Consider the following 27,656-nt stretch of genomic DNA (forward strand, 5'->3'; position numbering starts at 1 on the left):
TATTTATGACTAAGAGAGAAAAAAAAGCAACTGCTAGGAATTTTTTTTTTTCTACTTCACTGAATGGGAATGAATTTTTAATAACATAACTTTCTGCTGATTTTTCAAGGTTGAACTTACTCAAACCTGCACTCATATATTCTGGATTTACTGATGCATAGATGATACCTTCTGGAATACCCGGTCCATACCTAAGGTAAAATAGTTAGGTTTAGTATCTTTTATATAGTAATTTATGATAGAACTTAATCTGTTATTATAATATTTGGGTAAAAACTGAAATTCATGTGTTGTATCAGTATCATTATGTCTATTTGCTGACCTCATTAAACCTTTACCTTTTAATGATATAATCTTTCACAAGGAATAATTTCTCAGAGGCTTTATAATATGGTCACAAACCTATATGTTAATTATTTATTCATTTTGAATGCATTTCTAGTCGGGATCCTTTGATTTGACTTAATAATAGTAGCACCCAGACTTGAGACTGACTAACTCAAGATAATGAGGAGGAAATCCACAACTATCGATAGCTGGTCTTGAACCCTGCACACTCCACTCAGTAGAGCCTTGTGCTCTTGTTAACATGGCTACTGGGGCCCCTGTTAATTATTGATATAATAAGTGGCAGACCAAAAAACTGCATCACTTGTGAATTTTGCAAATAATGTGTTTTACGCTGCATTGTGGGTTGCAGAAATGTTCAAAATGCATTTGTTAGATGGGATACATATTTCTGTGAATAAAATCCAATAAAAAGCCTCCACCTGATATATCTAATTGCCATAAATTTCTTCCCAAAGAGTAAAATGCGTAATTAATGGAAATATGAGAAATCATGCAAGTGGCAATCATGACAAACAAAAATACATTTTATTGCCTTTACGTGTACAAACTGAAATGACAAGTTAACGTAATAGTATTATGTACTGTAAATCATCAAAATAAGTCCTCAATATTTTGTTGTTCCTCTTCGAGTTGCAATTACAGCCTTGCAATGATCTGGCATGAGTTAATCAACTTCTGGATACACGGTTTCCCAATTTCAGGGTACCACATCCTTATAATGCTCTCCTGCAGCTGAATCTTACTTATTGGCTTCTTCTGAGCAATATTAGATGACATTATGTACCAGCAATTTTCAATAGGGTTCAAATCAACACTGTTGCCAGGACAGTCCAACACTGTAATGCCAGCATTTCTGAGGTATGACTGCACCTTAAGGGAGAAAATCGAGGGAAAACATTGGTATAAGTATGCTTTAAGCTTTGTGAAACAAGAAGACAAACCCATCATTAAATCTAAATAGCATAAAAATGTACCAATTTTGCTGTGTGGGAAGGTGCTGAGTCCTGTTGAAAAATGAAATGTTTGAAATGCATTTGTTAGTCAGTTTTGGACATCTGTGATCCCTAATAATGGGTTTCAGGCACTCCTCCAAGATAGCAGTGTAAGTTTCTGCATTCATCGTTCCATGAATAAACTTAATTCGCCCCACCCCTTTGCTTGTTATGCATCCCCAGACCATCTGACCGGTGGGGAACTTTTACAGTCGGTGTTATGCAACCAGGATGGTATGCCTCCGATTTTCATCTTCTGACATATCCCTTCCCATCCGAGCCATGCAGGTTGAATTTTGATTCGTCAGAAACGATGACAGTGTCCCATTGCCCTTTTGTCCATGAAACATGCATTTTAGCCCAAGCGTCGCTTCTTCCTCATTTGTTGGGTCAACAAAGGCTTCTTCTTGGGCCAATAGGCATCTTCGAATAGTTCGTGCACTTGTTTCAACACCAGAGGCCATCTCAAAGTCTGGTTTGTTTGTTATTTGGTTTTTAGGAGCATTAGCAACTAAGACCATATTGCTCTGGGTATATGCGGTGATCATTCCCTGACCTTTCCGCATCCTCCGTATTTGGTGGTCATGGGCTCGAACCCCGGTTTAATCAAGAAGCGTGTGCTATGCACTGCTGCTCCTGCCCACCTGGCTACGGAGACACCCAAAGTACAGTTAGTTTAGGTCAGGAGCACTAGCATGGCGATTATGAAGGCATAGCCATTTCAAATATCGATCTTGGGAAGGTGTAGTCTTACGGCTTGATCCAGGTCTTCTCTTCACATCACCAGCTTCACGCTTTAATTTCAGCACCCGGGATACTGTTGACAGCCTATTTTATCAGCAATAACATGCATAGAAAGTCCTTCCTGGGACAGAGCAACAGCTAAACTTTTTTTTCATGGTGTCAACCGAACATATGGAGCCATGCTTACACCTCTGCAAAACAGGATACTAATGAGCGTGTATACCTTTCCAACGCCATATTTATAGAAATGGCTGATACAATACCTTGCAATTAATGTCTGATGCAATAGAAGCATTATCTGATGCAGTACCTTTGCTTTGCGACAAACAAAACGACAGTAATCAAACAATATCTTATACGTTTCACTACAAATGTTACTTTTTTTTAAGGTGATACAGTTTTTTTGTCTGCCACTGTATATTTTAAATTTCTAGGACATTTGAATTATTATTTTCAATTACAGCATATAAATAATAGATATACTGAATAATTTTCCAAGTGTAATGATATAACAGAAATTATTGAGGAAAACACAAAGCTGTTATGGAAACCCATAACTGTCACGGAGGTAATTTTAATCCTATTCGGCAGAGATTTATCAAGTTTTTAACAGAGTAAAAGTTAGTTACATGGTCAATAAAAGGAATTTTTTATTGACCAATAAAAGAAAAGTAGCAAATCTAGGGCAATCTTGCTCTTCTATGTGCAGTTAAACTCAGTTATAGCATCACTGAATTGACCACAGTATTTGTGATGTTATAATAGTGGTTGATATTTTTTTAAAATTACATGGGAATTAGTCTAAGTTGGTTAACAAGATTTAATTAATAGATATAAAATGCCATGCATAGTACACATAGTTGACTCCTGTTACAATAAATAATGTTTCAGTTTCATTGGCATTGCGCACACACACACCCTTAATATGCATACAGTAAAACACAAATTCATATATTGCACATTTAATAATAGTGTATTACCTAATGGAAATAATGTGATTTTGAGTTTTTTTTTTTTCTTGACCAGAAGTGTTTTTCCAAATTATATTCAATTTTTTTTCAACTTGTGAAATGATATTGTGATTTCTGTGTTTTTTTAAAATATATATTTGACATTATAATTTATATTATACTGTGTTTTATAAATTGATCCAAAAGCTTAGCTACTTTAAGTACTTTCTAGAAGGAGCTGAAGAAGATGTAGAACTTTCAGTTGTAAATATTCTTCAGCCTCTTCTTCATCTGTATCTCCATTTTGCTCACCCATTTTATTCCCTGCTTCATCGACAATGTCATCATTTTTAAAGTTTGCAATGTAAGTATATCATCATCAACCATAACATATTTTAAATATCTAAATCATTCTGATTTAAATCCATGTGATTTGTTTTGCAAATCTTCCTCATTAGAATCAGTTTCAGCAGAATTAGTTCTAGCAGTTTCCCCACATAATTAAAAGCATTTCAGACAGTCTTCTCGAATACCCTTTTGCACACCTTTTCTAAATTTTCTACTGCATCCAGTAATATTGTTTGTGGATGTTCTCTCTTTAAAGACAATCTATCATTTAAAGCAAAATAAATTTGAAAATGAGATTTTGATCCATGGGTTGCAAAATGCTTGCAGCTCGGATTCAAACAAGGCTGATGTCATCCAAACTTTTTTTTTTTTTTTGTGCTATATAGAACAGGTAACATTTTAACATTTTTTAACCATTTTGAATTTTTAGATTTTCTTGTCATAAACATTTTCTTACAATGCAGCATTCAAATTAGTACAAACAAAGACTGCAATGTGATCTCTTAAGAGTTTATCACCTGGGAACTTTTCACCCTTGAATTTTAATGTTCTGTAAGGAATTAATTAAAAAAATAAAAAAGTCCTGTCTCATCCACATTAAAGTGTCTTTGTCTATGTAGCCTTCATGCATATTGGGCCATAATGATTTTAACCACTGTAGGATAGTTGTGTTCTTCAGGTCGTTTTCTTCATTTGTAACTTTTCCAAAACATATGTCATGACGTAGCTTAAATCGATCTATTCAATTAGTGGAACACAAAACTCTCAATTCCAAATAATTTTATAATATATTCAGCTTTAATTATTAAAAGTTGACCACTCACTGAGATATTTTACTCCTGTGCTTTTTAAAGAAGTAAAAATATCCCATTAAGTGGTCCACTCTTAATGATTAAAGCAGAACATTTTGCCAAATTATTTGGAATCGAGAATTTTGTATTCCACTGATTGGATAAGATTGATTTAAGCTGTGTCATATAACACAAAGGGATGCTCTTACCAAGAGAGGCTTAAGTTCTGCAAATTGCAGTGCCTAGAGACTAGGCACATGCAAGGTGACCTGATTGAGATGTACAAGGCCTTGAACGGTTTAGCAAGTTCAATGCTGATGGAATTCCTGCTCAGATTAAGAACCTGAGGTGGCATAGATTCAAATTGAGGAAAGGCAGTTGTAGAATAGATGTGTGGAAATTTGCCTTTAGCCAGCAGGTAGTTGATTGCTAGAACAGACTTCCATCTCTTGTTGTGGAAGTTGATAGCTTAAATAAATTAAAAGCTGAGCTGAACAGGCATTTGTAGTGAATGGATAGGTGAAATGGGAAGCTTTTTTTTGACTGATGCTGCATTGTATGCCTCAACTAATGCTATTGCTAACAGGTTTTGGAAAATTGACAGGTAATGAAAAAGATGTGAATAATACAACCATTCTGCAGTGGTTAAATTTTGTTCAAATTCTGCTTATACTTTGGCATGACCATAAGGTCAGAGGTCACCTTAAACCACTATAAAATGGCCGTCGACATTGGAATGTTCAGGCTTACGTATGCATTTCATTCTTCCACAGTTATTTCCAAATGACCCTAATTTTTTTAATTTAAAATTTTGTGCACTGCTGAGTTCAATAAGTTAAATTCACATACAACAACACATTTCTTCTTCCCATTTTCTATGTCTTTGATAACTTTTAATTTTATACTCAACATGTAACTTTTTGTTTGCCATTCGTTTTAAAAGTACCATACCGTATGGTATAAAAATCACACTTGATTCTTTGCAGCAGAATAATGCAAATGATCAATTTTCTTGATCAAAGGGTAATTACACATGTGTAGTTGAAACTAAATGCTCAAGAGTTTACCCTTGAAAAGGAAACTTTTGAGATTTACAACTTCTGTTTACACTTGGACATGACTATAACATCAGGAGTTTACAATTAATCATTTCAACAATGAATATAATTGTTATAACACTATTTAGTAGTCATATGAGCTTGAACCATGGTCCACTCAAATGTTTATGTTTCTGCACTTGACTACATCTAATAATAAACATGCTTCTATGCAGAGGCATTACTTACAGAGAAATCCATTTGAAGTACAATACTAAATGGGCTACAAGGAATGGCTTGGTTACATAAACATCCCATGTGAACACATAACATGAATAAGAGCAATGTCACACCTATGCCTGTAGATTTTGGTTTTGAGGACTCTAAATAAGCCAGCTGCATATGCTTATCGCTTTCTTCACAGTTTACTATGCAGTGCAATGAAATGGCAAAATGTGAATTCAGTTATTTCTGCTCTTTTAAAAGAATAGAAATGTAATGGAGAAAGAATAGAAATAATTGGATTAAAAATAAACAGTAATTTTCAAAGCAAATTTTAATGTAATACACCACTACATGAGATGCAAAAGGTAATTGTAAAAAAAGGGAATCAAATTTATATAGCAAATATATATTGTTGGTCAATTCACTGGAAAATTTTACGTTATAGTGTGGTATGCATTTTTGAAGTGAAAATGTAACCGAGGAAAATTGCAAAGATTGTTTGGTAATAAAGTTGGAAGTTGTAATGGAGGTTGGTTGGAAGTTGGAAAGAAATGGAAGTTGTTTGGTAATAGAGTTAACTTTATTGGCAAAAAATTTTATCAGCACTATTTTCGTTGTAATTTCCTTTCACTGCATATGTTGATATAATGATTGATTAAAATGGAATTACTGATTTAATGAATAAATTTATGACATTTATTTATTCATGTGCTTCATAATTGGAGGTCCATGAGCTCTAGACATGTTCTTATTCTTTGAAAACTAATAACTGACCTAATCAATTTCAAATAACCTTGTTAAGCTTGAGCCAAGTAGCATACATCCCACCCCTCACACTCTCTCTCTCTCTCTCTCTCATTTTTATATCAAAACAAAGAAAGTCACAAACCACTGCATGTGTACAATAAACTTATAAAGATAAGGAACAGAAATAAAAAGCACTGACAAACATTTTAAATTCCATCTACTTTTACCAGAAATTGACTAAGATTTTATTGTGACAGGAACCTTTGCACTGCTTTTTAGTTTTAATTTAGCACAGGTGGTAGCAAGCATTTTCATGACATTAATTCTATTATTTGTTAATCTATATTAAATTTATTTTATAAACATAAAATTGTTTTAATTTTATTTATTAAAAGTCTTGACATGATTTTCTTTATGTAGTTAGCAAAAATATTTGGTGGCATCAGGTGCTGATGAGTGGGACCCATCCCCTAAGTGGTCTGCAATGCATTTTTAACATATTATTGTTACATTTAGCCATATGGTACAAGGAAGTCTGAGGCTTTTGTTGCACCAGCCAAAAAAAATATTTCTGAGTTACCCTGAGAGAGAGAGAGAGAGAGAGAGAGAGAGAGAGAGAGAGAGAGAGAGAGAGAGAGAGAGAGAGAGAGTAAAAGTAAAAATAAAAAGGAATCACCAAGAAAGAGAAGGATGGAAGGATGATGATCTCCAGCTCAGGACCCTAGGTGTGCCAAGCCCATGCTCACCAGATGTGAGCACGCTGCAGGAAAAGGTTGGCCAATCCTAACTTTATATCAACTTGTCAGGTATTAGATGCAACCATTTATGGAATACTTTCACACTCTTGTTTTTGCCATACACCAAGTTCTGTGCTGGCCTAATATACTGATTTTTAGTCTATGAAATTCCTTCTCTCATATATGCTGTACTGATTATTCATATGAATGTCTCATATATGCTGTACTGATTATTCATATGAATGTCTCATATATGCTGTACTGATTATTCATATGAATGTCTCATATATGCTGTACTGATTATTCTTTGCATCACTGAGGCTGTTTAAGAAATAAACATACATTATCTCCACCATTTGCTATTCTTATGGTATGTTGGCTGTCAACCAGTCATGTCAACGGCTACTATTTTTGGATAACTTAAACTGAAGGACAGAAAGAAAAAATTAATTGTATATCCCATCAGTGATAAGACCATTAAATTATCTGTTCCTCCAGAAACTTTGTCTTTAGAAGAGGAAGGTGCAGTTGACCCAATGGAAATAAGTCCATAAGAGATCTTAAACCAAATAAAAATGCACATACCCAAACAAGCTTCATGTTATAAATCAGGGTGAAATGATTACAAGAATTTAATTCACTATATTGCCTAATGCAGAGGCAGAGCTTTTAGGATCTAGCTTGTGCTGATGGAATGGAATTTACTACAAAATATACAACTATATCTATATATTGTAAATAACAAAAAAAGCACATTTTGATATGGAAGATTCACTTTTCTATTGTAATGATATTGATGTATTGCTTGATGCCCTTTGAAGAGTATATAAACAAAAGAATAGAGGCTTTCATCAACTCTTTGGAATTAAGCATAAAAGCTGGGCTGCTACATAATGGAAACATACATCTATCTATACCAATCTGTTGTTCGGTCTAATGAAAGAAGGACATATGTCTCTTTTCTCCTGTGTGGGAGGACAGCTCCATTAGTAATGAGAATTAATGTCTGAAATCTTGTACCTGGAATGAAAAGTATCATCTGTAAGTCACTAGCTGACCGAACAAACATTTTTACCACAGTTTCACATAAAGTTAAGCCTAATAACTCCAGGGGCTCACATCTGGTGAGTATGGGCTTGGCACACCCAGGGTCCTGAGCTGAATATCATCATTCTTCTTTTTCTTAGTGATTTCCTTTTCTCTCTCTCTCTCTCTCTCTCTCTCTCTCTCTCTCTCTCTCTCTCTCTCTCTCTCTTTTTTGCATGCTGCAACAAAAGTCTCAGGCTTCCTTGCACCATATGGCTAATAATGATGATGAAGAATTTCATAAAAGTCTATGAACAGGAATGGAGATGGCTTTCATTACTTAAAAGTTAAGTTTTTACATATTAGTGATGCCAAAATCAAAGAAAGCATATTTGTTGGTCTGGAGATCAGAGGGTTACTGAAAGATGAACATTTCAAAAGGGTGCCAAACCCTTTGGAAATTGCTCAAGAAAATTTGTGAACATTTTTTTGAGCAGTAACAGAATAGACAACTATAAAATCTTGATTAAGAATTTAGTAAAACTCTACCAAAATCCTAGTTGCAATATGTCTTAAAAAATTACACTTTCTCTGTTTCCATTTAGAACTTTTTTCCAGATAATTTTGTTGTGGAACGTGATGGAGGCATGGAAAAACATTATCAAGGTTGGTGGAAAGTCTATAATGCTGGCATATTATTGCTAGACATTGATTAGTGAGGTTCCTGATCATTACAGGGGCTCACATCTGGTGAGTATGTTGGCACACCCAGAGTCCTGAGGTGGATATCATCATTCTTCTCTTTCTCGGTGATTCCTTCTACTTTTGACTCTCTCTCTCTCAGTTCTCTGAGAGAGAGAGAGAGAGAGAGAGAGAGAGAGAGAGAGAGAGAGAGAGAGAGAGAGAGAGGGAACTTGGGAACTTTTTTTTTTTGTTTTGTTTGGCTGGTGTAGCATAAGCCTCTGGCTTCCTTGCACCATATGGCTAATAATAATTACAATAACAACAAAAGTGGGGGGCGATGGCCCAGTAGTTACGACACTGGACTACCAGCCTGATGGTCCCGGGTTCAAGTACCGCCTTGGCGGAAGCGAACGTGGCTCCATCACGCTGGGAGACCGGTATAATAATAATAATAAATTAGAGTAATAATAAATAAATTATTAGTAATAAAAATTAATAAAATAAATAAATATTGTGAATGTTGCTCCAAGGGACCTACCTACTCCAAGGTTTGAGTGGCACCATCTGGCGTCACTCGCAAAAACTAACACTGGACATAAGCCGAAGCGAAACAGGTCCATCTCCAATAATGGATGATGTCGCAGAGAAATATTAATCATACTGCATCGAGTGTGGTGCAGAATAAAGTCACTCGCATTCAGGCCTTAGGCAAGAGGAGTCGGTTTAAAAAATCAGAGATGGTCTCCCGAGAAAGACAGTGGAGCGAGTGGCGCTGTCCCCCGTATGGCTACCACAAGAGAAGGGCAAGACCATCCAGCCCCACTAACTTGAAGTGCTTCCTGTGCAACTGTGCCAGTGACCACCCAGGAAGGGAGAAAATGCCAACGCATGAAGTGGAGCATCGAAATGAATACATCATGCAAGCATACTATGAAATAACGAAGCTGGAGATAATAACAATAATATTACAAAATAAAAAAAAAAAAGCCTAATTTGCTCCTGATCATTACAAAATAAAAAAATATATATAGAAAAGCCTATATTTTTATGCCACTCATTGTAACAGTTAAAATTTCATTAAAAATTCAAATAAGCACAACCTACAATCCTCTCTAAATCTGTGGCTGCTAGGCAATATCTGGCTTTAAATTCTAACCATATTTCAGGAGGAAGAAAAAAAAATTAAAAGGTTAAAAGTTGTTGTCCAGTGTAACAGATGACTAAGAAAACTGTATCTATTTTTACCATTGTCAATGGATGTCAATTGTAGTGAACACAATTACAAACTTTTAAAGTTGTGAAATTACTTTTGGCCTACCCATCAACAAAGTAAGTATATACTGATAAAATTAATTATATTTGAATTAATTTTAATTAATTCATTATATTCAAAGTAGGAATTTAAATTATTCACATATTATTCAAATTATGTTATATTCAGTTGCAAGATACCAAATTTTATACACTTACTTTCTTTTCACAACAATCCAAATAACAGACCCAATGAGAAGTGTGCAAATAAGTGCCACAGCTAGAATGATAGCGATGATAATTTCTGGAGTTAACCCACCTGAAATATATTATAAAAACAATTAAATGTTAGAAAAAACCTGAGGTTGAGAGTAGGGTGAATTACTAGTCTGATTTTTGCACTGACTGTTCTGAACAAGATGGACAACACTGAAGCAAAATTCAATGATAAGATAAAAAAAAGTGACCATAATATTTGCAAACCAATATGTACTATAAAAGTCATAAGTGGGAATATTTTCAATTAAAACTAAAAGCAGACAAGTAGTTCTTGGCAATTAGATTTTGCCTCTTTCAACTGAAAAAGTTTCACAGGTAATGTGACTCTTAAATACAGATAATTGACATCTTGCTACAAACATGCACCCACCATTCAGTGCAAAATTTATAGTTTTGAAATGAATTACACATACAGCAAAAATTTGTAGTGCCATTGCAGGTCTCAGGGTTCTACATCTGTAGCACTAGCCATAACATGAATAAGGAGAGGTTTACTTTCACTCCATTTTAAGGCTCTACTACTGTAGAATGGTATGCAACAAGTGGCAAAATGGTGAATTAGTTCATAGGTGAGCATTGACTGTAATCATCCTACAATTTCTCTTAGGCTTGTGGTCACGTGTTTTCCAGTGAGACATGATGCATCTGTATTTAAGAGGTATTTTTCTGCTGGGAAAACTCTTATTCATTAAAGTTTTGTTTTTACTTTTAATTTGTATATTAGTTTTTATTGCAATTATTCCACCTATTGTAGTTTTTACAGTAGGCATAGTTGTTCAAATTTTATGGTCACTTTTATTTTTAACTTTGGTGTTGTTTACTTTACACAGAATGGTCAATGTAGTCAAATTATTAATGAAAATTATGACAATCTGTTTTTAAAATCTATTGTAATTATGCATAGTCTACAATGTTATTATTTTAATCAGATGCTTACTGGTTACTTCCAAGAAGGGCAATAGGTATCATTTCCAAACTTGTGGAGTAATTAATTCAGTGATCAAATTTTGTGGAGAAGCTAAGAAAAAGTAAAATAATAAAACTGGGTCTGCATGACTGTGGCTCTGTGATGACAACCTTGGTTGTGAAGTATTTAACCAAGAACTGAAGAATTAAAGAGAGGAGCATTGAGCCAGGGCCATTTGATACCCACAAATCTTTCTAATTCCATTTGGAGGTGTAAAATACATACTACTTTAATTCTGTCTATATTAACCCTTGGTAAACATGTTTCCTATAATTTTCTAGATTTAAAAGACAAACTAATGATAATATGAGGTGCATTTGTAATTTTTTTTTAGACCTTTGCTGGGCAAGTTTGTGGTAAGTGTCCACCAAAGCAACTTAAATTTGAAAATAAAAAAATATATATTAAAGTGACATCAATATGAATTTTAGTATTTCTTCATTTTTTGGTTAACTTCCGATCAGCATTATTAACTCTTTTATTATAGAAGTAGTTTTTCCATAAAAAATAATAAAAGGAAATTTTTTGTTAGTCTTTGTGAAGCAAATTTTTGCATATATAATTGCCAAGCACTCTAAAGCAAGCAAAGATTTAAAATTAGTAGCATCTATAAAATACAGTAAAGGATGAGAGCTCGCATTACTTTTATCTGAAGCAAGTGAACAAAATTGCTCACTGGCATCATGGGTGGGTTACTTCTTCAGCTGCGGAGGCTCACAGGTTTTTCAATTTTTGTTTCTTTCAGGTTTTGCCCACTGACAGAGAAGATAATGCCCAAATGTGGGCTTTAAAAATATCTTGGGGAAAGCACATCTGTAAAGTCCATCAGAGGGGTATTTTATTTTTAAAATTTAATTAAAAATATACATATTCAACATAAAAAAATCAATTTTTCACAGTTGTGTTCATAATAGATTGAAAATAAAGGTGGCTTCAAAAAGTGAATAATAATAAAATATAACATTAGCATGCACAATGGTGGAGAAAGTCCACCATTGTGCATGCTAATGTTATACTTTATTGAGCCTAGTAAAGTGTAGTGGGTAGGTAGGTACCATTTTTGTTTCATATTTTCAGCTCATGTATCCCTTCATAAAGTTTTTCTCATCTATTAAAGATGAGAAAGCCAACTAGATGACATCTTATTATAAAAACATGACATAAAAAATAACCAATTAATGTACTTATCAGATAAATTTAATGTAATAGAGTTAATAATTTTAAAACATTAATTTTTTTCTCTATTGAAGAACTGCTGAATGTGCAACATGAAAGATAAGTTTATTGCAGTAAGTGAGAAAGCACTAGAGATAAGTACAGTATTAGAAAATCTGATAAGATATAGACAATTAATTATAATACTCTGGCCAATCTTGAAGGTTTACTTATATAAATTTAAAAAAATATAAACAATCCATTTTATTGTGATGATAACCTTTTCCCCATCCCAATAACTTATACTCTTTGATAACAATTAGTTAGCTGTTTAGATCATCTAATCTTAAATTTGAAACCAACTTCTATCTACTGTCTAATGAATAGCTCTTTTTAACTAACCAGATAACTGTTTTAATTCACAGGGGTCATATACTCAGAATAATTTTTCTAAATTGTGATTTGGATGTTAAGTCCCCTTATGCATTACTTATTTCAGACCATAAAGGTTTAACTTTTAATTTATCTGTTTAGAAAAAATTGTGAAAATTAATAGGTCTTGAAATTTTCATAAAGACATTTTTAAATTTGGCCAGAATCAATCAATTCTCTAACAGGAATCCTATTTATGATAAAATCTCTATAAATAAAGTAATCATTTGATTTTGTAGTATATCAGAAAAGTGAAACAAAAACACTTTATACTAATCCTATTAGCATTAAATATTGATTTGGCTTATCGCCCATATTGCAGATTCAAGTTTTAAACAGTAAAACTTGAATCTGGGAAAAGTTTCTAACACTTATAAAAAAAAAAATTTTAACTGAAACTAGCTTTTTTGAAACTCATAATAATTATACTTTAATAAATAATTAATAAGAATAATTTTTGTAACTGCGATTTTTAACTTTGCCTATGATTAAGAATCATCCTTCTGATTCTGCCTAGTTTAGTATTTAGTAATATGCTTCCAAAATGGAAGTAGAAGATTTAAAAACAATTGGTACAATACATTTGAACATAACATTCTTAAACATATCTAGGAGTAATGACCTCAGTACATGAAAGTGGGACATGCTGGATTTTGAAAAGTTGGCATAACATTTAAAACAAGCAAATTGCTTTATTCAGGTCAGAAGACAGGGGTACGAACAGACTTTTTACACAAGTGAGGATAATATGCCTAGAATTATCAGCTTGCTTGGGCTATTCGGGGTTGCTTTCATCAGAAGTTTGTGATTCAGAAGTTCTTTTTCTCGAGTTCGTCAATTTATTTTTTTTCAAAACTTTTGGATCATAAACTGGATTTGAATGTGAGAGTGCCCTTCCCCAAGGACTGCTTGTTGTACTTAGCAATTCGGTAACTGAAAAGTGTTTATATGGCTTTTTCACCACTTCTAATCTCCTTATTAAATGGAGTTGTCAAAGGTTGCCGCTGTTCTACTAATCCAGTTACACATTTAACCAAAGAGGGCCAATATGAACACACTTTCCACTTCAGTGATATGCATCAGTTGAACCTGTTTAAATCTATTCTTCATTTTACTATTTTTTTCTGGATCAGTGCTGCTTGGAGCACTGGTGCTCCACAACTACTTAGGATTTTCAGCTGAGGAATAAATGTTTTTATAATTTATTTACGAGTAATGTCTGTGTAATATGTGCAACCTTATTGTTCATTTTCATTTGCCCGATCATTCTTATGCTAATTTAATATTTATATACAGTAAAATACTAATTAAAAAATATACATATGTTCACATAAATAAACATATAGTTAAATTTCTAGAGCTAAGATGACCACCTGACATTCTGACAAAAATTGATAGTATGGGGAGGTGATCACCTTAAGGAGGGGGAGGTATTACTATTTTATTTTCCTTGAAGAAATTGATTTTACTATAGGGATTATAAAAATTAGGGTTAAATGATGTACAGAAACATTTATTTTTTAAATATTACAAGCAGTAAGTAGAGAGTCAATTAAACATTATCAACAATTACTGTTTATTTATGAAACTGCACTTTACATTAAAAAGTGATTGGAATAATTTTAGTTGATTGAAATAATATTTTCAAGTCATGGGAAGGTTTTTTTTTTTTTTTTTTTTAATTTTCTTATTACCAAAATAGGTACAAGCACTTCAACTCTACTTGAGAAATCCACTGATTCTTTTAATTTTAATTATAATGATTTTGTCTTAACTGCAATAATTTACCTTATTTGAAGCTTATGATTAGATAAATATGAACGTTGGTTCTTAAAACTTGTCACAGACATTCTCTCAGGTATGCCAAACTTGGGCTTGCTACCTCAATGTTTAAAATGCTGCTAGAAATGATATTTGGGTGAGTCCAGTAACCTGAAGTTTAGTAAAGCCCAGTCATTTTGCAACAACCAAATCCTCTGCTTTCACTCTTACAATGGTGGACTGTTAGTAGCCCTGGGTATACCTCCCCCACCTCCATGTGCACATTGCAAAACACTGCACCTGGCGTACTGGATGGGACCATCCAGGTGTAAACCAATGTAAGCAGGGGTTTAGGTGTGGTGACCACACCACATGGAGGAATGCCACTATTTTGTGTCACTGGGCAATACTAGATGGTAGATCACTCATTAAATGGTACAATACCAGTACCTTGTTTATTAGATACCTGAAGTTACAAAACCTATGTATAGTCTCCAGAGCAAAGCTCCAGCACCCTCTCATCTCTTCCATCTTGTAGTATGATTTATGTCTTTTTATGTTATGATGGGCATCATGGCAAGATCCTATCTTCCTTACACTTTGAGGGTAGCGCTATAAAATAGTGTTTTCAGGCTGGCTGCTAGATGATCCACCAGACCGAACTGATTGGTAACATACTAGGAGGCATCTGGATCAGTTAGTTTATAATCTTGCTGCCTCTACTCTGCCAAATAGTGACTGGAGGAAGTTTGAGTATTGTGTATGTGGGAGGGGGGATGCATTGTCAAGGTCACATTATATCTAGGAGCTGGGAATATTCTTGCTGTGTGTATGCCATATCCAAAAATTTCATTACTTTATACCACATGCTCTTCCTCCCCTGACTTTCCTTACTACTGAATACATCATGAATAGTCAAACTAATAGAACAAATTTATCTGCAAAAAAGATCTGAATCTCCCAAACACTTCACATTCATTTCACAAATATAAATAGTCTTATTTTCACTTACAGTCTGCCACTTACTTTTTCTGACAGAATTGCAACTGTTGGTTACAACAAACTCTGCTCATCTCAGTTGTCCTAATTATTTGCCGTAATGAACTCACACAGATAGTTCATTTACTTAGCAGAATACCAAATAATCACAGCTGCATACCCTCTGGTTATCTTCAGTGACATGCAGATCTTTAGACAAGATCACATATCTCTATTAGGGATTACCGTGACTTATAATCTCACTTTTCATAAGCACATCAAAAAATTTGCTTCCTCAGCATCTAAAAGAACCTGGTTTTCTTTTTCATTCTCGGCATTACTTTTCTTGTAAACAGCTTCTCACTCTGTACAAATCTCAAATCTGCCCTACCATGGAATACTGTTCCCACATATGAGGTGGTCCACCCAAAACCTTCCTCAGACTTCTAGACTCTAATTCAAAAGAGGGCAATCAAGTTTTAATGAATGATCTATCCCTTAAAAATTCTTTCCACTTTCTGTCTTACAGATATTTTGTTTTTGCTGCAAGCCTTTTTTACTTTCATGGGCACTGTTCTTCTAAATTAGAATCTATAATTCCCCATCTCTGTCTTTCAAACCAGTCTGAACACTTGTAGCAACCAGTCAGCATCCATTTATGTTCAACTTCAAAGTCACAGAACCAACTTTTTTCCTTCTTCCCTTCAACTTATGTTTTCTGGAACAATCTTCCTTCACATATATTTCCTGAAAATTACAATCAGCAGAAATTCAAGTTCTGATGTCAACGTGTATCTTCTGTATTCTCTACCTTTAACCCATACATGGTACCGAGTGCTATAGGTTTAAAAAATTTCTTGTTTGAGTTTACATAAAAAAAAAACCTTAATAACATTAGAATATTTAATTTAAAAATAAGAGATCAAATCTTTAATCTTATAGTTAACTATCTGAACTAGAGAAAACTTACTATAAACATTGAGAGTGTTAATGGAATTAAAATATCATATCAACAGAGTTTTTCAAGAAACACATTACGGCCCTATCCTATATAGAATGGATATTTATCAATGATAATTTTAAAAGTATTCCAAAAGGCACAGATATAAGTATAAGTAAATGATATTTTTCTCTGCACAGCAAGAGGGAGAACCTGCTGCAAATGACAGATGATTTACAATTAGATCTAATAAACATTCAGAAATGGACACATGATAACACAATAGTTATTAGTGAAAGCAAATCAAATTACTCTGTTTCAGAGAAACTTGTCAGGCATCTGACATTACCTCCCCTACTGAAATTTTACACATATCTATACAGTAGCAAATTTAAACACTGTTACTTTTGCACTGCTGAAACTGTTTCCAATGTAAACTTTTTAGGCTTATAAACTTGTCATTCTTTAAACTGAAACATTCCTATTAAACAGTTATATAAAAAGAAGTAACAAAAGAGATAAGCAAACCTTTGGCCATATTTATGAGAGCATCCATGGAGTCAGGAGGGACCCCTACAAATTAGAAATGTACAAATGTCTCTCCTATTCAAAAAAGGGGATTGAATGACAAAGGGAGTGATTACACACCTGTAAGCTTGACAGGAATGCAGTTATATGGAAATCAGAGCATGGATTTGTTAAGGAGAAATCTTGTAAGACCAATGTGTTACTTATCATGATACTGTAATGAATCAACTGGATGACAAAAATAATTTTGACATCATATACTTAGATTTCAGTGAAGCTTTTAACACTATTCCAGATGAAAGACCTATACAAATTGGAGCAGTGTAGCATTGGGGACAAGTTACTGCTATGAATGAAAAGATGGTCGACTGGTAGAAGACAGAGAGTGGTTATCAATGGGCCTGCTTTTCCTGCACTAATGTTATTAGCACAATCCCCTTCCCCAAGGTTCACTGCTGGATTCATTGTTGTTTTCTTTATTTATTACTGATATTGATGAAGGCCTACCAGGCTTAATATCTTAGTTTGTGGATGATGCAAAGGTTGACAGGTAGCTAATCACAGTAATGAGGGTATGCCACTGCAACAAGATCTCCCCCAAGTGCCAAGTGATAGATTCCAAGCAATTTCTAGTGCGATTTTCTAGTGTTTCTCTAAGGCGAGTACTAGCTTTTTTCATAAACCCTCCTCCTCTCGCAACATTACTGCCTCCCTCGCTAGCAATGTCACTGCTACTCCCACTAGCAACATCACTGCTACACCCACTTGCAATGTACTGCTTTCCTATTCTCCTGATCGCTTGGTCACTGGTTGGCACTGCTCCTGCCTCCACATGGCAAGGGCTGATAATCTGGCCCCCGAAAAAAAAAGTCCCTCTCTTAGGGCTAAGAGGAGAAACAATGGAATTTGACAACTACCCAGCACTTGAGCCTAGCACACATCTCATTATCTAGTGTATGAAACATCACAGAACATGAAACATCTCAATCCAAGAGACTATGGAAAAATGAGCATCAGCAGGAATATCGAACATTTCTTATATTACACTGTCTTTCATCCAAACCTATAAGTGCCCTTTCATCATATGCAATTCAGAGGTGTTTAGAAAACGTGGCTGGATCACTGAAAATGGTGAAAAGACTTTGATCTGGAGATTTACTCATTGAAACAGCTAACCATCAACATTTTCAGGCTCTACTGAAAATATCAACTTTTAGTAGAATACTTATACAGGTTAACCCTCATGCTACATTAAATAGTTTCAAGAGGATAATTGCTGAGTGGGACCTGATGAATTTCACTGAAGATGTGATAATTCAGGAATTAAGAGATCAAAAAGTCATTCAGGCAAAATGAATAATGATCAAAAAGGATGGTGAACTTGTTCCCACTGGAAAAATTATTCTTACATTTGATACACCAACCTTACCATCATGTGTCATCAGGGGCAGGCCGTCCCGAGAGTGCAAGGAGTGCAATGCATCTGGATGGCAATGTTCAAGGGGCATCTGAAAACCTGAAACTTACACATATGAAGAAAATTTTAAAGGGGAGTGCCAAATTTCAATTGGCACCCAGCACCAAATTGCAATTGGCACCCGGGCAGCAAACACCCTAAGAACGTGTATCATAGTCAGATACCTCAATTATCACATATGCCCCTGTATTCCCAACTCAATCAGATGCTTCAAGTCAGAAAATTGGGACACTTGCAAACAGTATGTAGCTCCAGATCCCATAAACAAACGGAGTGCACTGCAGAAATACTACAATGTCCTAATTGTAAAGGCAGCATCCAGCCTACTCAAAAGCTTTCCAACTCTGAAAGGTAGGAAAAAAAGATCCAAAAATATAAGGTTGAACAAAATGTTACCTATCAAGATGCTAGGAAACAAGTTATTCTTCACACGCCAAAACTTATGCTGCAGCAACCCAGAAATATTAGTCGATAGCAATGCAAATGGCAGTCACTGTACCTCCATCCATGTCAATTGCAGATTGGGCTCGATGCATGCTCTCATCTCCACAGCAGACTCTTACAGAACAACATAAGGTGAATTGTGCTAGCAACATTCCAATAATTGTCCTGCCAACTGCTTCTGACATCCTGAAACTGTAAACTGAAAGAATCAACCACAACCAGACAGACCAATGATGCTCAGGAAACATGGATATTGATTATGGCATCCTTCTGGATGAGCCAATCTTGGATCCACATTTGAAGATAGATGTTGGAACTCCTTACCTTTCCAAAAAAGGAAAGAATTAAATTAGATCAGTAAAAGCAGGCTGGATACAAAAAACAGACAGAACTGTACACAGTCTTTAAAACCAAGTAATGGAGAACATTGTACAGTGAAATTGTAGAGATCTATGAAGAAACATATTTGATATTTATGATCTTATCAAACAGTACAGTCCAATAAGCATACACCTACAAGAAACCAATGTAACCCCACAAGTGACTCCAGTGATTAAAAACTATACCATCTATCAACAAGACATTAACATCACTAACTCAACAAGAGGAGGTGTAGTGATTCTTGTCGATAATAGGGTTCTGCCAAACACATCCCACTACAGACCACATTAGTGGTTGTAGCAGTACGTGTTGCTTTGAAATTTATGTTAACAATAGTCTCTATATATCTTTCCCCAAACAAAGAATCCACTCTGAAAAAGCTGACAAACACATCCCACTACAGACCACATTAGTGGCTGTAGCATTACATGTTGCTTTGAAATTTATGCTAACAATAGTCTCTATATATCTTTCCCCAAACAAAGAATTCAGTCTGAAAAAGCCGGAGGATTATATTTTGTAGCTTCCATCTCCTTTCTGCCTACTGGGAGATTTCAGTGGATACCATCCTTTGTGCAGATCCCCCAGATGGATAATGAGGAAAAATTAATTAAAACAATCATTGAAAAGCAGAATCTCACATTATTAAATATTGGTGCTGATACTTATATCTACTTTCCCACAGGAACGTCTACCACTATAAATCTTTCAATATGCTCACCAAAACTGTACCCAACAATTCAGTGGGAAGTGTTAAGCAACCTACTGAATAGTGAACATTACCCAATTAATTACAAATTGCAAATGAATAGAACCTTGCACACAGACAATTGCATAAAATGGAAATTCTCCCATGCTCCACTGCTGTTTCCTTTGGTGATCACCAAATACAGAGGATGCGGAAAGGTCAGGGAATGACCACCACATATCCCCGGAGCAATATGGCCTTAGTTGCTAATGCTCCTAAAAACCAAATAACAACAACCACCTTTGGTGATCATGTCATCAATAGTCAACCTACTGATGATGCTACTAATCACATTACAACACAGATAATAACAGCTGCAACCTAGGCTATATTCAAAACCCCAGTTGCTACTCACAGACATGCCAACATCTGGTGGAATGATGCTAAAAAGGAACAGAATAAAGCATGGAACTTGTTCTCCACAAGTTAGCATTAGCATTAGTAGAGGCATATGATGCAAGAAAGCAAGCTTATGCAGCATCAGCCAAAAAAAAAAAAACCACTTCCATTTCACCCCTCCGTTTGTTTCGAAATACCTGTCCAGCTGAGCCTTAAATTTATTTAGGCTATCAACTTCCACAACAAGGAATGGAAGTCTGTTCCACCAACCAACTACCTGCTGGCTAAAGGCAAATTTCCGCACATCTATCCTACATCTGTCTTTCCTCAATCTGAATTTATGCCCTCTCAGATGATTATTCTGTGCAAGAGGAAGAATCCCATTGGCATTGAGCATGCTCAAACCATTCAAGGCTTTATACACCTCTATCAGATCACCTCGTCGGGGCCTAGTCTCCAGACACTGTAATTTGCAAAACTTAAGCCTTTCTTCGTAAGAGCAACCCCTTGTTCCATTCACTAATCTTGTTGCCGTTCTCTGTACTCGTTCCAGCAGCTCTACATCCTTCTTGAAATGGGGCCTCCAGACCTGTATGCAGTACTCAAGGTGTGGCCTGACCATTGCCTTATACAAGGGGATAATCACTTCCTTATCCCTGCTAGGAAACGTTCTGTATATCATTGACAAGACACAATAAGCTACTCTTGCAGACCATCTGTACTGCTCAGAAAACTTCATATCTGCCTGCACAATCACCCCCAGGTCCTTTTCATTCTCTACCACTGTCAGTGTAGTACCATAGAGTTGATACATTACTCTGGGGTTACTGCTTCCCATATGTAGTACTTTACATTTGTCAATGTTAAACTTCATTTGCCACCTCTCAGCCCATCTGCTTAACTTTTCTAGATCCTGTTGCAGCAGCATACTGTCACAGGATCTAGAAAAGTTGAGCAGATGGGCTGAGATGTGGCAAATGAAGTTTAACATTGACAAATGTAAAGTCAATGTTCGCAATATCATTGTAGAGTATCTAATAGGAATATGCATAAGTGTATATTTCTTGCATGGCTTATGAATTTTTTTTAGTGTAAGCCCACTGGAAGTTGTTTCGGGTGGAATCATTGTGCATCATTTTATTTTGGCTAATAAAGAAGTTTATATTCAGAAAGAGGGTATTATTTCATAAAAAAAAAGAAATAACAGTGAATTTTTTTCCAAAAAATTCTGAAAAATATTCACAAGTATTTATGTACAAAATTCCACAAGAAACTCACTTCCCAGAAGAATCTGCATGTGCATGCACACACATGCATGTTCAGAAAACTCACTTGTGAAAGGGTTAAACTTGTTAATAAGGAAAAGGTATCCTTAGCAAGTTTTATAATTGCTACCATGTTATTTGAATTAATAAATACTGTATTGTATTCTATTATATTATTAACCTTAAATTACAGATATTACCTGTGGAATGAGGTATACTGAAGTATACAGGATGAGTCCAGTTACCATTACCAGCAAGTGAGCTAGCACTGATTCGTATTGAGTAGTTACCAGGAGATAACCCAGTTAATACATGGCCACCTTTGTTTATTTCGAAAACCTCTTTAGTTATGCACTCACGAAATGGCTTTTCCTACAAAGAGAGCATTTCATTCTGTTGTATAATTTTAGTTTAATTCAGTATTGTTATATAACCATATAGTGAATAAAAACTTCCATTAATATTAGATATAAATTATAATGATATAGTTCTAGTTCAAAATGAGTTACTGTTTCTAGAGGCATATAAATATTTTATGTAAAGTAATATAAATGATGCAAAATTTCCTGTAGCTTAATGAAACATCTAAGCAGAGAAAAAAAAGAGGATCTGCTCATTTTTAAGGAAAAAAGGGGGTCTTTGAAGAACCATTACTAAGGAAAGTAGCAGAAGCATGATAGAGTAATATATTTCTTGCTGTGTAGATGAGAAGAATATGTCCTATACTTCTAAAACTAAGGCAAGTATATACAGGGTGAAACACAGCAGACTGATGGCATTTAATTCATAATAAATATATTTTTGCTGGTAGTGGCACTGAAGGAAAATAATTGTAACGTCTTGAAAGACATTCAGTATTAGTCAGTCTAGCATGGAGTTAGTTGTGTGTAAACATGGCAAAATGAAGTTTGGAATGATATGTGTGTTGGTTGAATATGAATCTGTGACCCAAACTCAGCACACATTTCATAATAGTGTGAATCATAAAAGTGTTGCACTTTCACAAAACAGTATCACTGTTTGGGTAAAACAACAGCAGAAAGCTGGTTTGAGTGTAACTCAAAGAACCAGCAAAGACTGGAAAAATGCCCGAAGACACTGCAGCTATGAGATATGCTCATTCAATTCTCAGTCACTACAAATCTCCAAACAGTCTCTTAGCCAAATTTTATATCTGTGCTTAAACTTTCATCCCTACAAGATATCACTTGCACAGGGATTAAGTGAATTTTAATAAACCAGCACATCTTCAGTTCTGCTGAGATTGTTAAAGATTATTTTAACAAAATCCAAATTTATTTAACAACCTTTTAAAGAGAGATTAAGCAAACATCCACCTCTGTGGTGGTGTAAATAGATCTTTCAGTATTGATCTGACAGAATTCTGCAACATATTGACAAAAGACCACTGCACAGTCTTAAGATGTGGTTTGGTGTGGAATTGCACTCATTTGACATTTACAGAATTCTTTTGAGGATGATGCTGGTAATTCTGTTATGGTATATGCCAAGCATTATGGATCCATGTTAGAAAATATTTTGGCCCCACAGATACAGGATTAAGAGTCAGTGTGGTTCCAGCAAGATTGGGCAACTGACCACAAAGCACGTGTAAATGTGAATTTGTTGCACTGGCTTTTAGGTAACAGAAACATTTATTGTTACACTTGGCTACTGTGGTCGGTTGAGTCACCTGATCTTTGTGTGCTTGACTTATTTTTGTAGGCGCCTCTGTAGCCAGGTGGGAAGGAGCACCAGTGCGTAGCACATGCTCCTTGATTAGACCGGGGTTCGAGCCCGTCACCACCAAATACGGAGGATGCGGAAAGGTCAGAGAATGACCACCGCATATCCCGGAGCAATATGGCCTTAGTTGCTAATGCTCCTAAAAACCAAATAACAAACAAACAAACTTATTTTTGTTGGCCATCTTAGTAGAAAGAATTACACCAACAAACCTTGAACAGTTGCTGAAGTGAAGGAGAACATCATGGAGGAGATTCAATCAATTGATGATGCCATGAGAGTTTGTGTAATGCAAAATGTCAGAAAAGGAATTCAAGAATGTATTGACATTGATTCAACCCCTTTCCTTCTACTATTAATATAAGCAGAGAGGTTTTTTGCTGATTTTCTTGGTATTCTTTGCCAGAGACTTCTTATAATCTGCTTTGGCATGCCTAACCTCCTTTGTGGCTTGATTTCAGACTACTTTATACCTAACATGGCTTCTGTATCTCCTGATATTTTATATTTTATCACATGCATTTTTCTTCTCTGCTGTATAACTCAGTAATTCATAGACATCTATTTATGTGTCTAAGCCTTGAACAGTATTTCTTAGTTGGTATGAAAAGCCTAGTAGCTTCAATGATTATTTCCTTGAATGCTTCCCATTTAGAAATTGTTGTTTGTAAAATCATTAGTTGGTCCCACTGTATCGAATTTGAAAACTGTCTGAGACCACTATAGTCTCCTGTATGAATGCAAAAACCCTTCTCTTTTCCCTTGATGGTAGTTACATCTTTAAGTAAATCCCACATCCATACACTGTGATCACTGACACATAGTGGTTCTTTTATCTGCAGATTCTTAATGCTTGGAGAATCACTGCTGATAATTAAACAGAATTGCTCTCTCTAACATGCTGCCATAGTAAATAGTCATCCAATAAATCCACAAAAGTCTTGCTAATGTGTGAGTCATTGCACTGGCCACCAATGTCAACTGGGTGCATATGATATATGATGGATTTTATTAGGTTTTATATGCTTTTTAACTAAGAACATAACTCTTCCTCTCCTCCTGCCCTTTCTGTATACATTGTACTTCCCATAATTCAAATTCTGCATCTCTTCTGTTCGAGTGACTCCACATCTTTGATATCCCCACAATATCTATATTTGATGACTTGACCAGCACTTCAAATTATGAAATTTATGTACTGTGCTCCTAGCAAAAGTGTATATGCACCTATTCTTACTGTTAATTATCCTAACACAGCCCAAGTATTTCTTTTTTCCAAGGTGATCCACAGCAGGCCTTGCAATCCCTGCTACCATGCTTTCCGGGCTGCTGCATGTTCCAATCGAAGCAGTGCAACCATCACTTTCATTTCTCTTTGTGGCTATTGTTAATCTAATAGGCTGTGTATCCTTCTACGCTAGCAGTTTTTTTTTTTTTTTTTAACACACCTAACACTGTCTTGATAGCATCAAGCAAGATGCTACCAACGAGAGAGATATATTTGTCTCTGCCTTTACAAGAGAGAGTGTCTGCTATCCCCATTACTGTTTTACAACACATCTTTCATTTCTACATTTTGATTTATTCCATTATGTATTTAAGTTTTTTTTTTTTTTTTTTTTATGAAACCCCAAAGCATGAGAGGTATTGAAACCTATAGTACTTAGTGCTATGCATGGGTTCAAGTTTGAGAGAATGAAAGAGGATACTTGCTGACATTAGACTTGAATTTCTGTAGATTGTATTTTCATGAGATACATATGAAGGGAGGCTGTTCCAAAAAAATGGCAGTTGAAGGAATAAATGAGAAAGAAGAAAAGTTTGTTCTGTGAGTTTCAAGTTGGACAGTAAAAGGATGGTGACTGGTTGCAGCACATGTTTGGACTGGTTTGGAAGAGAGTGTGGAAATTATAGAAGCCAATTCAGAACAACGGTATCCATGGAAGTATCTATAGAAAAGGCATGCAGCAAAAACAAAACATCTGTGAGACAGAGAATGGAGAGACTGAGTTAGAGATGAGTCATTATCCTAACTGCCCTCTTCTGAATGGAATCTAGCAGCCTGAGAGAGGTTTTGGGGGTGCCGCCTCAGATTTGGTTTGTTATTATTGTTATTTGGTTTTCAGGAGCATTAGCAACTAAGGCCATATTGCTCCGGGAAATGCGGTGGTCATTCCCTGACCTTTCTGCATCCTCCGTATTTGGTGATGACGGGCTCGAACCCCGGTCTAATCAAGAAGCGTGTGCTACGCACTGCTGCTCCTCCCCACCTGGCTACGGAGGCACCCTCAGATTTGGTAACAATATTTTTTTGTAACCACATACTACAAGGTGGTCACAAAGGAACTGGATGCAAAAAATAATTTTGATATCATATACTTGGATTTCAGGAAAGTTTTTGATAATGTAGCACATAAAAGACTGCTCTACAAATTAGAGCAGTGGAGCATCAAGAGTAAGTTCCTGCTATAAATAAAGAGATGGTTGAGTGGGATAAGACATAAAATCTAAAGTTCCTTGAGGTAATTGCCTGTTGGTGAAAGAATTTTTAGCTCCAGAAAACCAATAAGTTTTTGAGAAATTTTTGCCATTTTACTGACCTAATTGTCATATTAAATCTTATTCTATAAGTAGCTTTAAGATAGAAACACACTATTATCACATCATGTGAATTCATATGATTTCACTGTTTAGTTTTTATTTCAAATGCATAACACATCTTTGGGCAAAGGTAAAGAAAGCCAACACGAGAACCATGGGAAATGTTGGTTAACTTATGCGGAAAATTAGTTTCCCGATACCACACTCTAGCACTGCTCGCTCGGTAAATAGAAGGTAGATTTTATCGGTGTGAAGCAGAAGTTGAGAATGATATATTAATTGACAGGTAGGCATGGCAAATGATGTGCTGATTGGTGCACGAACACAACAGACGATAACATCAGTTTAGCATCGCTTGCCCTAATCTCAGAAGCACTTGCCTCAATGGTAACTTGCCCTAATTGCACATGCCCTAATGAATGCTTTCCATAATGGTAAAAAAAGGTCAGGTTACCTCCACTTGAATCCCATGGGAGCTTGAACCCCTTCCAAAGTGGAGGGGGTGACCTGACCTTTTTTCTTTAAAATAATCGGTGAACTAGTGCATAAACTGTTTATTAACAAAATATTAATTTTTTATTACTGTATTTTTATTTTTAAAGACACTCGTGCAGATACACACGTATCATAACGTCAATCAACACCTCAATAGCTATCCACAATATATATATATAAAGAACCTTTCTTTCTTTCTTTTCTTATTATTTCCTAACCTACCATTTAAAGTTAGGTTATGAAATAAAACAAAAAATAAATAAACCTTTTCCTTTTTTTGTAACTAAACCTAAATCAATAATATAGTAAAAACACTCATGAACTCCAAAAATCTTCTTTTAATAATGAGAAAAAAATATAATGAAGAACATAAAAATGAATGGAACGAAACTTTTTCAGAAAAAAAAAAAAAAATTCATGAATACAAATCATACAGTTGGACCTCAATAGCTATTTGCAATTTGAGTAATAATATTCTGAAAAGTATCTTCATGATTTTACCCATAAATTTGATGCCACATATATTCATTCAGGTGACCCATTAACATATCTTTACAGCTGCCATTTAGTCTTTTAGTCTCTTCCACTAGGCTTTGATGTTATTCGTATGTGTTCCTGTATGTGGATCTACAAAACGTTTCTTGTGTTTCACTGTTAAATGTTTGTATTTCTTTTTTTTCTAAGGCCATAATACACCATTCACCTGTTATGACGGTACTATTTTTCTTCACTGCTTTTTTAATAATGTGTAAAAGAGTTTTTGATTTCCAATTTTTTATGAATTTCATGAAGGCAAATTTTGATCCTCTTTCAAATACTCCAAACACCCATTTCTTCTTAGCAGTTAAATTTCGTCCTCTGTGATGTTTTTGTTTTACCAATGCAGTTTCATCTGCTTCTACAGTTTTCCCTGAACCACCCAACTTAATGAGTTTTTTTAACAACTGCAATTTGCAAATATCTCTTAGTTTCTTATAAAACTTAATTGCTGTTACTTTCGAAATCTCCATCTGGAGATTTTGTTGTAGTTGCTGGCGTGCACATTGACCAAAAGTATATAATATACATTATCTTTTTTAATGGAAGTTTTGTATTTTCCATAAAACTATGTTTTAATAAAGAAACTCGCGCAGAACATTTTTTACAGTACCAGAACTTTCCACATGACTCTGTTCATGATTCAATTAATTTAAAATAATCATTTCACTTAAAACAGTGCAATTTCAGTCTTATTAAT

General features: G+C 35.0%; 1 protein-coding gene across 1 annotated transcript in view; it reads right to left on the bottom strand.

Annotated features, from left to right (window-relative positions):
• Positions 1 to 27,656, bottom strand: part of LOC150083254 (insulin-like peptide receptor) — a 503,669-nt gene that overhangs the window by 161,592 nt on the left and 314,421 nt on the right. Inside the window, exons 16-18 of the mRNA XM_090378451.1 lie at positions 21,778 to 21,949; positions 10,103 to 10,202; positions 127 to 191 (exon numbers count right to left, since the gene is read on the bottom strand). Coding sequence (XP_090234577.1) covers positions 127 to 191; positions 10,103 to 10,202; positions 21,778 to 21,949 — 337 coding nt within the window. The remainder of the gene's footprint in view (positions 1 to 126; positions 192 to 10,102; positions 10,203 to 21,777; positions 21,950 to 27,656) is intronic.

The sequence above is a fragment of the Mastigoproctus giganteus genome, chromosome 7, assembly GCF_048544385.1.
Source record: "Mastigoproctus giganteus isolate SK-2022 chromosome 7, ASM4854438v1, whole genome shotgun sequence".
Lineage (NCBI taxonomy): Eukaryota > Metazoa > Arthropoda > Arachnida > Uropygi > Thelyphonidae > Mastigoproctus > Mastigoproctus giganteus.